Source organism: Mustela erminea, chromosome 8 (assembly GCF_009829155.1).
Source record: "Mustela erminea isolate mMusErm1 chromosome 8, mMusErm1.Pri, whole genome shotgun sequence".
Classification (NCBI taxonomy): domain Eukaryota; kingdom Metazoa; phylum Chordata; class Mammalia; order Carnivora; family Mustelidae; genus Mustela; species Mustela erminea.
This window is the reverse complement of record NC_045621.1, coordinates 40,541,153-40,554,954: the sequence shown is the minus strand read 5'-3', so window position 1 is coordinate 40,554,954 and position 13,802 is coordinate 40,541,153. Positions and strand designations below refer to the sequence as shown.

Here is a 13,802-nt window from a genome sequence, read left to right as displayed (position 1 = left end):
GAGGGAAAGAAACACAGTACTCATCAGACCAGATGAAGGGGCAGCCTATCATGTCACCTCGCTCAGACACAGGCCCAGTCCAGCCCAGAGGGCCAACACAGACACAGCCCAGCCAACAGGGAACAGAGCAGGTCTTAGAGGGGAAATGGGATACCAAACTCCAAGTTTCTCCAGAAACTCAACCAGGGAGGAAAATACCCAAAATGAGACTCACAGCCTGTAAAATGGCAAGCTGACAGGAAGCATGGTTTGCAGGCCTGTTGTGTGGAGACAGCTGATTGTTCCTGAAAGGGGACTTTGCCTCCCTGCTCTATAAATGAGGATGAGAGGACCCTTCTCTATGAGGATGATCCTGGTTCAAAAGGCTGAGACTCCAGGACATGGCCCCAGGCAGCAGCCCCTGGCCTGAGGGACCCACACAAATAGGGGGCGGTGACAGGGTTGGACATAGCAAGAGCACCAGGGACAGAGGGAGCATATAAGTCAGGGAAGGAGGGTGCGGAACCACTTGTCCTACCCTGGGGAAAACTAGGAGCAGCTGCCAGACTTTATTTTTTTTTTTTTAAGATTTCATTTATTTATTTGTGAGAGGGAGCGAAAGAGATAAAAAGTGAGCACAGGCAGGCAGAATGGCAGGCAGAGACAGAGGGAGAAGCAGGCTTCCCCACCAAGCAAGGAGCCCAATGTGGGACTCGATCCCAAGACGCTGGGATCATGACCCAAGTTGAAGGCAGCCACTTAACCAACTGAGCCACCCAGGCATCCCAAGCTGCCGGACTTTAAACAAGACAATGAGATGGCAGGTCCCCACCCATGGGGCTGGCACAGACTCTGAGGGGACAAGAATGAGAGAGAAGAAAAGCAGAAGCCTGTTATATAGCAAGGAACTGAGAAAGAATGTAAGAAGTGAAGTCATCAAGCCGGGATACTGATCTGGTCACAGGGGCAGGGGAGGCAAGAAGTGGTGCCGGCTACTCGAGACAGAGGACACAGCACAGGACATGCTTTCGAGGGTGGGTACCCCGAAGGAGGCATGGAACCAGAAGTGCCTACAGGAATCCTGAGAGAGCTACCAACCCACAGACTGAGAGCGTGATGCCGGGGGAAAGGGCAGAAGAACCGCCCAGAAGGGCACACAGAGCCTAGAGCCCACAGGGCAGCAGTGCTCCCGGCAGAGGGAGAGGAGGAGGAAGCCTCAGAGCAGCACAGAGGCAAAGTCAAGGAGCACCAGGCCAGCGTGAGACCTCAGGGGGCGACCAGGGAAGGGAAATACAGTTGAAAACCAGAACCAGACAGCAGCCGAAGAAGGTCAAGGGATCTGGCAACTGAGAGGGCACCGGTCACCAGGCTGAACGACCCTTTCAGAGTGAGGCCCAATGGCAGCCGGCACCCAGGCAGGTGGGGAGAATGGACAGTGGCAGAGGGAGACCACCGTGCGGAAGGTCGTCCCCAGTGGCTCCAGGAGCCACTTCTCAAAAGCAGATTAAGAGAAGGAAATGCCTTTGGGTACTGGTGGGTTTTGTTTTTTTCCTAATAACTACAGGGTTTGTTTTTTGGTAACAAATCTGCTCTCTGGGATGAAGTAAAAGAGGCAGTAACAGGACTATTCTGAAGAACCCGAGACAGTGAAAACACCAGTGGATTTTAAGCTTCCAGCTACCTGAACTCCGAGCAATCTCTGCAACTCAGTGAGCAGAAACGAACCAAAGCCCAGGGCCCACAGAAACCCCAGCTGGGCCCTGATGAAGTAGGCAGACTGGCACATGTGCCCCAGAGGAGGGCCGCCACGCCTGCACCCTAGCGGTGACCGTGCAGCCCCGAGGACTTCAGGGACCCAGGGGCTCCAGCCGCAGGAGGCTGACCGCACAGGGAAGGCGAGGGCCCACCTGTGGATGAGGGCTCCTGCCGCCTGCCCGAACTGGTCCATCTGGGTGGCCTCTTCCTCGGAAAGGATCTCCGGGTGCAGAGAGAACGACGGAGGGCGAGGAAGTTCACACTTCTGCTTGTCTTCCCAGGACTTAAGGGTGTTCTCAAATGCCTAGGGCGAAGGATGCACCATCACACCATGCACTGCTCTCTCGAGAGGCAAGCAGGTGCCCAACAGCAAACACTGCTGGGACAGTCACTGGACAACAGCCAGAAAAGGAGAGACAGAGTTCGGTTTCACACTGAGGAGGGGAAGTAGTCCTGGAAATTATACCCCTGTTCCCTTAAACTCTGTGTCTAACAAAAGTAAATTCCTAGAACAAAACACTAGAAACTCAGGCCTTCTTTGAGAAGGCACACACGTGTGCCTGCAGGTGAGCCCTGGGACCAGTGTGTTCTCTCCCGTTTCCCACAGGCAGCCTTTCTTACCCTATCTCTGGTGAGTGTCTGTGCCCGGTTCTTGTGGATAATCCGAATGTATCCTGGAGGCTGGATCCAGGCCTCTCCGTCCACCTGCACAGGCACGCCCTCGTCCCCCAGGATGGAAATCTTCACCGTGCGACACTGAACAAACACCACAGGCGTTACTCGTGCACCGCGTGGAACCAAGGAGCTAAGAGGCTGTATCCCAGCACTGCAGGAACCTTCCTGTCCCATGTGTCCCTGCACCCATTAGCTGATGTCTGGGGGGACACCACGTCCACTGCCGACCACTGCTGCAGAGCATCCCCAGCTGGGGCACAGCTCATGAATAACCCGGGTCTGTCCCACCCCCGCCACCCCCTCACCCAGCACTGCATCTGAGACCGCACTGAGGAGACCTCAGTGGTCAGGCACAAGCACCAGGCCCAGGGTGGGACTCATGCCCAGCAAGAGCCACAGGGCCCTGTGCACATGGGAAACACTCCCAGAACAGGGTAAAGCCCTCCCAACAAGTGGTTAATGATTCACTGTTTCCCTTTTCAACAAAAAATAATGCCCAAGAGTTAAAACCATAAAATTCAAACACCCTACCCTACATGGGGGCAGAATGAGGCCAGAAGGACTAGAAAGTCACTGCGTGGGGTTTGGGTGGGCTAGGTTATCAAACTCCCCACTTCCTTGTGCATAAGAGCACTGCCCTCCTCTACCCATCACCAGAAGTAAGTACTAGGGGAGCTTCTTCTGATCTCCCCTCTCCTGCTGGGCCTTAGAGCAGCAGGAAGACCATGCTTTCTCCACTGCTCACTGCTTGGCCTCTGTTCCCAAACTCAGGATGTGGCTGCTGAAAGCCGCAGGCTCGGGCCGAGTTCGGTCGGGCCTGTCTCATCTCATCCCACCTCAACAGAAGGGGACAGAAGGTATAGTGCACCCACAGAGAAAGCCAGGGCAGGGAGCTCAAGCAGGATTCAGTAGGCCCCAATTCTGAAAGAGTGTCATTTAACTGTCAAATACAGCAGGTGAGGAAGGGCTCTGGGCCAGGAGGCAGGGCCGTGGGTGGTCCTGGAAAACCGCCCATTCTTCGGGGCTCTGTGCAAGGAGAGCACTGAGGCAAGAGCCTGGTTCTGGCTCAGGCCCTGTCTCTCCAAACATGTCCAGGCCAGACTGCCTCCCAGGTCCCTCCCACTTGCAAGACCATGGCTGGTACCTGGGCGATGCGGTGATGCTGCAGTTTAATGACACGAGAGACGGCCATCTGCATGCTGCCAAACACAGCAACCACCTCGAGGATCTTATCATCGAATGACGGAGCTGCAAAAGTCTGCAAGGACCAGTGTTAAGAGCGGACCTCTGCTCCGAACTTCCCTGCACACCCCTCTGTGCTCCCTCTCCAGGCCGCTGCTCTGGTTATAGAGAGGGTACTACCAGGAAGTGGTGCATCCTAACTGAGAGGCAGCTGTGGAGCAAATGCATTACTGAGGGGGTTTCTAGGACCAGCTGCTGGGAATCAAATCTCTGAGTTTCCACTGACTAGCAGTGTGACCTCAAGCAAGTCACTTAACTTCTCTTGTCCTCGGCCCCATCATCCGTGAACCAGGGCTAACCCTGGTGTGTTCTTATGAGGACCGAGGTAACGCATGACCAGTCCTTTCAACAGCTACCAGAGCATCTCCAGGGTGTAGTTCACGTTCATGATTTCTGTTAGCTCTTATGTAGGAAGGAGACCACGCCCCTGGTTAGAGGCCATTAGTGCCTCCCACAGGTCTTAGCATAGTTTCCCTGGATAGCAAAACCCTACATGGGCCCAAACCTGTCTGCATTCCGCTCACTGCACACCGTCAAGGGACCTTCTCCGAGCCACATCCTATCCCACCAATGAGCTGTCACATACACTGTTCCAGCAACTCCCTAGAAGAGCCTCCCCACTCCACATCTCCCCTCACCTGACCCAGCCAACTCTGTCTTCCTTCAGGTCTCAGTGTAGATGTCCCCTCCTCTGAGAAGCCTTCCCAGACTGCCCCCAATTGGAGTCAGGCCTGGCTTCTGCATCACACCTATACCCTGACCACATCTGTCCTGTTCAGCTTCTCTTCTCACGGACAGGGGTAGCTGTCTGTCTTGTTCTCCACTGTACCCCGACTGACAACACAGGGGAAGAGATCCATCCATACCTCTGCACCACTAACAGAGCCCCCCTAAGAGGTGGAGTACTCCATCAAGGCCTGAAGTGGTGGATGCTCCTTGAAGGAATTACCCACACCCACCTGGGGCCACGCCACCCAGGACCCCAGTACGTACATCATCTTCCTTGGTGCCCCCCCAGAAGTTGGTCCCTCCGGCATAGCTGGGAATGTTGAGGACAGCAATCCCCTGGAGGCTAGGGAGTGGGATGGGTCGCCCATCACACTGCACAGCAGAAATGCCGGAAAAGGGAAAAAAAGAAAGATGCACAGCATCAATCTGGTCCTTCTTCACTAACAATCCTCCCCTTCCCCCACCCTTACCCCACGCCGGGCTGAGGAGGCCACAGCCACAGCTGAGCTCTCACTGAGGCACCAAAAGGGCAAAGGGAGTCTCCACCCAGGCTGGAGAAAGGCTAAGAGGAGACCAGACGGGCCCAAGCACCTGAAGCTGCAGAAGACCCTCCAGCTCACCTCTAGGAGGACCTTCTGCTCTAGGTTCTTATAGGTTCTGTGCAGCAACTCTTTGGTTCCAAGAACTCCATACCACATCATGTTCTTGGTCCGACTCCTGCAGGTGGAAAGCAAAGAACGACAGGATCGCAAATCTCTTTCCACAGGGAGCTACAGTCGCTGCCGCGCGCTGCTGATCACACGCCGGCCAGATGCAGCACAGACGCCTCGAGGGGAGGGAGGACAGTTCCTCTTTATGTGTGAGAGATGCATAAAGAAATACATCTGTTGATGGAAAATTCTGCTGAAAAATACTCCCAAAAAAGTAACTTACAGACATTACAGAACCTCACACAAAAAAAAAAACAAACCAATAATGATTTCTTTCTAGCTATAAAAGTATGCTTATCACAGAAAATTTGGAAGTGCAGAAAAGCACAAAGCAGCAAATAATCTTCGTAATCCCCACATCTGTATGTACTGATGATGACAAACTTCAGTGCACTTCCTCAGTCTACTCAAGGTATTTGGCTTACAGGTGAAAGAGCCGGTCTACAGTCTTCTGATCAACTCTGTTCACTTGGCACCGAAGCCTGTGTCTCGAGGCAGGACTGACCCCAGCGGGGCACCTTCCCACCAACGCAGGAACCCAGCCACTTCCCACTCCCCATGGTTGCTGGAACCCAGCCACTTCCCACTCCCCATGGTTGCTGGAACCCAGCCACTTCCCACTCCAGGGCTCTGTAAATCATGTGGCAGTCATCCCTTTGCACACACCTCTTTGCAAACATTTCCAGTTCCTTCTCTAGGATAGACTCCTAGAAATGGAATTCCTCTTAGACCTCTTCAAAGCTCTTGCTACAAACTTAGGGAGTATCCTATCAGGGTCCCACGGTTCTAAAACTGTATGATGCATGACTCTGTTCACTTATGTTACTCTGTTAAATTATGTACATTGTAATGCCCTTTTCAGCTATTTTTTAACTAACTAGAACTTTTGAATGATTCAGGCTCACCACCATGAGCTGTAAAACAGAGATGTCCCTGGGGCCTCAGAGACAGTCTCCTCTACTTCACGAGCCCCAGAGCTCAAAGTTTTCCTGAATTCTTACACTCGATTCTGTTTTCCAAGAAATCTGCAATGACACATGACTTGGGTGATCACCAGAGCAAGTCCTGACATGTGTCCACCTGCCCCTTTATAGCATCACCATGAATTTACAACTGTCCGGAGACTTGGACCCTATGACTGACTCAGTCACTCACTTTCCCATGTGGAACTGCCCCACCATACCAAGCCCGAGGGGTGGAAACCTCCTCCAGGCCAGCCTCCTGGACTCTGACCTGGTTCTACCCACACCTCGTAAAAGCACCTCCATTTCGGACAACAAGGCACTCGGGCTTTACATATGCCTTCTGCCTTTGCACTCTGCACACCCTCTATCTCGCTGACTCCAGAAGTCAGCTCACTCCCGGGAGGAAGAAGCGAGGGCGACGCAAAGGGCAGGTGTGCACACACACCGCCGCCTACCTGCACTTCTCCGGGTGCTCATCACGCTTGTTGTTGAAGTCCAGGGAGATCTTCGCATCCAGGCCAATGCCAAAGTAATTGTTCATGACGCACTTCTCTGTGTAATACTCTCTGCAATGGGGGTTTCCGACCAGTGAGAACCATCCCGGGTCACTTGGCAGCCTTCCGGCCTCCAAGCATTTCTCCCTGAGGGCGAAACTCACGCCTTGCTCTTCAGGAGCAGCTGTACTGACCTGGAACTCTCAGGCCACCCGACATACCCGTTTAGAACATAGGACTCGGTGATACTTAACCTCCTCGATGAAGTCATCATCCATTTTAGGACATCTCATCACCCCAGAAGCAAGCCGCCCTCCTCCTCAGCCATCAGCCCCCAAACCCTCCCCAGCCCTGGCAAGCACAAATCTGCTTTCTGTCTCCAGGCTGTGCCTACTCTGCAAGTTTCACGGAAGTAGAAGCCACAGTGCACAGCCCTCTGCATCTAGCTCCTTTCACAGAGCATAACGTTTTCAGGGCTCAACCGTTCTCAGGGCCTCATCCCTCCTGACAGCTGGCCAGCACTCCACTGGGGATGCGTGAGCACTGATACACACACTGGTGTGGACGCGGCCTCCCTCCTCTCATGTGTGGCCTGGGAGTGGCACTCTGGGCCACGCGGAAACTGGGCTTTGGGGTACTGCTAGACCGTTTCCCGGAGCGGCCACGCTGTCTCACGCCCCCAGCAGCAGTGTGAAGCCCGACGGTACTACAGCCATATACTCCCACGGCTTCAACTGTGGGTCTCAGAACATGCCTCAAACGTCCCTATGCCCAATCAAAGCCATCTCCAAATGCAAAAACATCCTTCCCAGCACCCATGGCAACACCTCCCTTCTCTGTGTCTGCCACTGACAAGACTCAATTCACTCTAGCTTCCCAGCCTCTGTCCTCCCCTTGCAATCGTCGTGACTGCAGGGGTCACAAAAGGGCTCCAGGGACCCTCCTCTCCTTCCAGAGCAGCACAGAGCCTCCACCCAGAGAAAACAGCAAGGAAAAAAGTACATGCCTAGCACGCCTGCTGGCTGTTCCCCCACAAACTCCCCAGGGAATACCGCCTGGGGGGTCAGAACACCACCAAGTTTAAGGTTCACAGGCGTTTGAAGTCTGCTTTGAGAAGCAATCACCCCATGGATGTGTTTTTATGACACATCTAATCCAAGTGCCTGACAGCTTAGTGAGAGCAAAGCTCTGGACAGAACTGTTTTCTGAGCAAAAGACCACATGCTGACCAGTATTTATAGGTCCTAGGAAAAGGGAGGGATCAGATTCCGAAAAACAGCATGGGGACAAGGGAAGGAGAATGGAGAAACTGGACACAGGGACCTGGGAAGTGGGAGGCAGCCAGGCCCCGAAAGCCACTACAGGCAAAGGCAGAATGACAAGTCTGGGGGCCCCTGAGCCAGGCCCTGACGTGCCACCCCACATGGAGGGAGGAGAGCGGCCTCTCTCTCCAGGTGAGACTCGCTCTACTTGAAGAGAGCAAGAGGAAAAGACACAGACGCCTAAGCGGCCAGATGTGGCACTTCAGTGATCTCAGGCAAAGGGAACAAATGAAGAATCTAGCTTTGGAGGCCGTGTGGGTACCGCTCACGGAAGGCTGAGCTCTGGCCTTACTGAGGAAAGGTGTTGGGGAGGGTGAGGACCAGAGCAGGATGGCGGCGTAAGGGGCAGGCACACAGCAGTGTCAGGTCTGGGACGAGGCCAGCATTAGGCAGCAGGTATCTGAACCAAGGCCGCTCTGCACACGTCGGGCTCCACTCTCCAGAAGCACCCAAGCCAGTGCAAAGCTTCACATTCCTGTCACCCTTCACCACACCGGACACATTCAACCCGTTGCCACCAGCCACACCGCCCAGACCTTGCTATCAGCCAGCAAAAGGGAAAACCTAGAAAACCACGTTTTCAAATACATGCGTCTCCAGAACTGCCACGTCAGAGTCCTCAGTGCCTGAGCAGCAGGGCAAAGGACACGGCACCAGCCCACAGGGCAGCCCTGGAGCCTTCCTCCCTGCAATCCCAAACCCAGGACAGTATCTCCTAGATTTGGCCCCAGAACCTAGGCCCCTGCAGCACCAACAGGGGAGAGCGGGGAAAGGAAGGGTGTCAGGACAAAGCGCCAATGCAGGGCCAGCTGGGGGACTGGGGAGCAAATGAAGACCAAGGGCCAAGTCAGCTCCCAGCAGAAGCTTCTGAACCTGCTGAAACATCAGACCCCGGGGGATGTCCAGAAACAACTAAGGCAGGACCCGCGCGGGAAGCTGGGATGAGCCAGGATAGGCTACACCCGTCACAGGAAGTTTCCAACCAGACACTCAGCTGAGGCATCACAATTTCCGAGTTTTCCTTATCAGCTAAGGAAGCTGGAAAAGGATCACCTAGTCAACTGTACGTGAATTCCTGCAGCCAATTCCAAATCTGTTTTCTGCACTCCAACATTCCTTTAACAACATGCTCGCCTGGTTTACCCCCATACTCACAGGTTTTCTGGTTCCGAGTTAAAGGGATCAGCATTAATTAATAAGCGACTGATGACAGAACCTCCAGGCAAGGAACCAGACATCCCAGCCCGCACGTCTGTAAGGAGGAAACGGGAAGAGAGTAAGTCAAGATTCACTGAATTAAGAGAAGCCCGTGTCCTCCAGACTAAGAAACACATATTCTTCAAAACATTGCTGCAATTAAATTATTTCTAAATGACATATAAACAGATCCAAATTTTGACAATTAAGTATTTCAGGTCAAAAATCACCATTATAAATCGCTATTCACAGAGCAAAATGAAACACAGCGGGTGGCAGTAACCACCACCTGGAGACATGGTAAAGAAGAGTTTACAAAGACAGTTCTCATTACACGTGAGAAGCTCCCCCGAAATAATCTCTCAGTAAAAGTAACCCTAAACGTTCAATTGTACAGTAGGGAACACCCCGAGTGTCCAGAACCCCCAAGGAACCTGCTCCAATTTACAAATTTTAACTCATAAACATTAAGGCAGAAATGAAGCTCTGATTTTAAACATTCTGCCAATTAACCCCTTCTGGTGACAATTATGCCTCTGATTAACCAAATATATCTTGCTAGCCTCATCTCCCATGGACTTCTGGAATTTTCTCTCTGTTCAGTTGAGATTCACCTAGAAATTACCAAATCACTTATGGGAGCAGATGGTGTAGCGTGCACTCTGCCGGGCCCAGGAGGCCTCAGGAAGTTGGTCAGGGGCCTCTTATCGGCAACCTCGACCCCCTGTGCTAATCCTTCCTTCTGCAGACACAGAGTACAGCCACAGTCCCTCTGGAGGGAAGATTACCTTGACCCTAACCTGGGCAAAATGAAAGCAGAGTCAGAGACATACTCCCCTGGTGGCCAGTAGTGCCTCCTACAATCATGCTAGAAATGACAGGATGACTCGACTGGCTCCCCATCACACCCTACCCACTCCACCCTTTTCACTCAGGATAACTCCTAGTCATCCTTGAGGACCCAGCTCAAGTATCACCCCCTTGATGACATCTTCCCAAGGCCTCTGGCAGCAATTTGAATGCTGGCTGTCCTTTATGATAAAGGTACTGTACATGCCATGACATAACTCTGAAACCCAATCTATATTTCCCACAGACCTATATATAAACTCTTGAAGGACAAGGCCCTGGTCTCATTCATTCCCCCAGACTCAGTGCCAGGCAAAGCAAAATGCCTTGACCTTGCCAGCTGGCAGGTTAGCGCCCCACCTGCACCGGCCCACAGACACACACAGCCAGCCTGCAGGGGACACTCACTCGAGAACAGGATCTTGGTGTTCAGGGCTGGCAGGCCGTCCCGGTTTCCTGACTGGGGAGGAAGAGAGGCAGAACTGCCCAGTGACAAACTTCCTTTGCTTATCAGCTTCTCACATGGGGATTTGGACACTACAAAAACAGAACAGAAAGCCATAAAACCATCCAAAATAGAACATCACTGGAGCACTGGGAGAAGTCATTAGAGAAACAACCTTCCTAAGGGCTGGGAGGAGTGGGAAGGTCATCAGCCCCTGGTCAGTCCCTGGTCAGCCCCTGGCAGAGTGTATAAGACAAATCAAGCAGCCCAAGAGAGAGGAGGGGAAATGGGAAGGGACCCAAGAGGTAAGTGGGTCTGGGTGCCATCTAGAGGGTGACAGAGGCGCTGCCAAGACTGGGATGGGGAGGCCCGGCTGACTCCGGGTCACAGTCTGGGTTGTGAGCATCCGTGCATGGGCAGTGCGGAGCTCAGAGCAGTAACAACCACTGAGTAAAATGCTTAGGCAGACACCTCCCCGCAGGTGTACAGGCACCGAGGGAGGGGGCTACACATGGTGGGGAAGGCAGTACCTCTCCACAGCAACAGCCTGGGCTGCGGGGCTGCTCTGGGAGGAATAAGGGTCCCCTGGCAGACACCCCATAGGGCTAGGAGGTACCCTGGCCAAAATGCCAGGCAGCCTGGTCTGGAGTAACTTGCACAGCGCACAGTGTCTGGCTGGCTGCAGCCAGGGGTGCCTGCCCCGGGCTGGGATCTCTGGTGCACCAGGAGGACCCACAGGCCTAAGCCTGGGTCTGGGGTGTATGGGCAGGTACTGAGGAAAGCATACTCCTTCCGACGGGGGTCCTGCTGGGCCCTCCCCAGACAAGGGAAGTGCTGCATGGAAACAGGCTGTGTGTTCATGACTTTACACTGCCAAGTGACTATGAGAAGGCACCTAAAACTTTCCAACTGTGGCAGGGGCTCAACCACAGCAATGGGGTCACCAGGACTGACTGGTACCTTTGCGGAGGCTCCTGCCCTTTGCAACCCCGCAGCTCTCGGTGGGACACACTCTGTCATCTGACTTCAGGTCTTTTTTCTCCTCTGACTCGGAGAGACCTAAAGCAAACCCCTCCTGTTCCTGGGTCTGGGCGTTCTGCTCGTCAACAGCTGTGCAAGAAAAGAATACCCGCAGTTGAGCACGCGACGGCAGAGCACATGGACGGCGCAGGGCCGCAGAGCTCCTGCGCAACATGGGCTCCCCTCCTCGCCTCCATGAGCTCTCTTCAGACTTCCTCTCAGCTGAAGGCTCACAGCCCAAAGCAGCCACCCTGTCCCCTGTTCTCCCAGATCTGCAAGAATGCCAGGCACTGGGCATCCGTGTGGCCACGCTGGGAAAAAGGGGAGAGCCAAGAAGCTGGAAGATGTGGAGAAGGCGAGCAGAATGAAAGCACACCGGGGCTCCACCAACCGTCAGCCAGGAGCAGGGCTGGTGCACACACAGCAGTGGGAGTTGGGGGGGTGGGTCACAACCCATGCTTCTCATTGAAGGACAAGGAGGACAGTCTGCTGGGAAGGGTCTGGGGTGAATGGGAGTGTGGTGAAATGGTTTCTGCGGGTTTCTGAGCACACTGACTGAGAACAACACAGCGCAAGGGAGCCTGGATGCAAGAAGTCCAAAGGTCACCCTGCACCTTGCAGTGTTCCCTTCAAAGCTTAGAAAACAAGTCTAGAAAAAGGGAGCAACCAGCTGGCACAGTCTTTAATCCAACATGGTCTGCCCACTCACTGTCCCCAGGCTCATCATGGAGAGTCAGCAGCCTGGCCACCAGGTCCCAAGTACCTGGGATACAGCGGCTGACCCAGCCTGGAACCCCTCAGAGCCCCCCACTGCTCTGACCACCTCGCACTAACCTGGCCTCCCACTCCTTGACACAGCAGTGCCCTGTGCCAGCCCCTCTCTCCAGACCTCAGCTGACAGCCTCACCCACCACCCAGGGCCAGGCCCACCTCTCCCAGGCCTCTCCCCTGCCTTAGGGACTCCTCAGAGCTCCTCCACTCCAAGTGTGAGGCTCTTCTCAGAACACTCCCCACCCCAGGGGCAGCCCCACCTCCCCTTGGAGAGGCTCCCTCCACATCTGCTGCTACTGCCTGCTTCTGCCAAGCTGCACCCAAGGGCCGACAATTAGCGCAGGCCAGGCCCCTACCAGGGATGGGTCCCCCACCCAAGGACCCGTTTACATCTTCCCCCGCTGGGGGCACCGTCCTGCTCTGCCCTCTACTTTCTGCTCCCTCTGGTCCTTCCATCAGATACAAGTGTGGTGAAGATAGAGAATGCTCCCCAGCGCGCTCTTGGATACGAGGTGCTGCCACCACACAGGCTTCAAGTTACCTTGGGGGATCTGGCTGTGACCTACATGGTGGATTCCTGCTTATCACCCTGTTTGGGGGAAAACAGAGTTCCAGTGCTTACTAAAGAAAGCTAATTCATCATTAAGAGACCCACTACCTTTCTCCGTGTGTTCTATGATCTGACGGATGGCTTTCTTCAGACTGTTGGCTCTGAGCATGAGCTGTTCCCGAGGACGGAATATCTGTGGCCGGGCAGGGCATGCCGAGCCCACCGCGCGGTCCCCTGTGGAGCCACAGCCGCTGCCCGCCCCATCTCCATCTTCCACCTCCTCTGCAATGGTGGGGGGCGGGGTGGGCAGGGAGGAAGAGGCCTGGGACTCATCATCCAGGGTCTTGAGGAGAGAGTCCAGCTTCTCTTTCAGGACAGAGCACTAGTGGAAAACAAATGGAATGGGGCGGAGTGTTTCTCTGTCCCACACCCTCCTGCCCAGGGGCACAGGGACAAACCTTCTTGGCCATGACCTCTGACTCCTCCGAGCTCTCGGTGGTCTTCTCGTAGGCCTTTCCCACCCGAGCCACGAAATCCTTCACTGTCTCACAGAGCACTCTGTGGGAGGAAACATGAAAAGACACTTCCAGGGAAAGTTCTGCCTGGGAACCGGGCACCCTGTGAGGTTGACCCCTGGCTCCCCCAAGGCTGCCGGGCACTCACTTAGCCGAGGAGATCACCACTGAGTGCTGGTCGGACGTCAGGATTTTAGAAAGATGGGCCGCGACCGAGTCTTCATAGAAGAGAATTTGTTGCACCTACAGTTACCCCAAGACAGGGAGGCATGACCAGAAGCTCACAGCACACTCACCCTCATCCCCGGCTAGCCTGGGGCATCCGCTTCTTTCACGCGCCAACCTGAGATTTGCTAGTGTGGCTGCAAGATTTCAAAGCTTCCTCAAGCTGGGAACAGACAGATTTTAACAAAAAAGACCACGTGGAGCTTGCGCCGCTTTAGTCTGACTACATATCCCCAGTCTGCACTGGGAGTTGCAATCTTCGATCCTGGGGCCTCACGGCAGCGAGGCCGACAGGCAGGCCTCCTTAACTAAGGCTCCATTCCCAGTGGACAACACATTTCTCTTTCTGGTCAGGACTT

At 54.3% G+C, this 13,802-nt stretch overlaps 1 protein-coding gene across 5 annotated transcripts in view; it reads right to left on the bottom strand.

Moving 5' to 3' along the window:
• Positions 1-13,802, bottom strand: part of DGKD (diacylglycerol kinase delta) — a 113,227-nt gene that overhangs the window by 13,952 nt on the left and 85,473 nt on the right. For 4 of the 5 annotated variants that reach the window (XM_032355211.1, XM_032355213.1, XM_032355215.1 and 1 more), the window contains 12 exons: positions 13,367-13,461; positions 13,162-13,261; positions 12,812-13,085; positions 11,317-11,472; positions 10,326-10,454; positions 9,027-9,123; positions 6,511-6,621; positions 5,001-5,097; positions 4,645-4,752; positions 3,554-3,667; positions 2,356-2,490; positions 1,887-2,038 (listed from right to left, as the gene is read on the bottom strand). In XM_032355211.1, coding sequence (XP_032211102.1) covers positions 1,887-2,038; positions 2,356-2,490; positions 3,554-3,667; positions 4,645-4,752; positions 5,001-5,097; positions 6,511-6,621; positions 9,027-9,123; positions 10,326-10,454; positions 11,317-11,472; positions 12,812-13,085; positions 13,162-13,261; positions 13,367-13,461 — 1,568 coding nt within the window. The remainder of the gene's footprint in view (positions 1-1,886; positions 2,039-2,355; positions 2,491-3,553; positions 3,668-4,644; positions 4,753-5,000; positions 5,098-6,510; positions 6,622-9,026; positions 9,124-10,325; positions 10,455-11,316; positions 11,473-12,811; positions 13,086-13,161; positions 13,262-13,366; positions 13,462-13,802) is intronic. The other variant, XM_032355212.1, reaches the window with a different exon arrangement.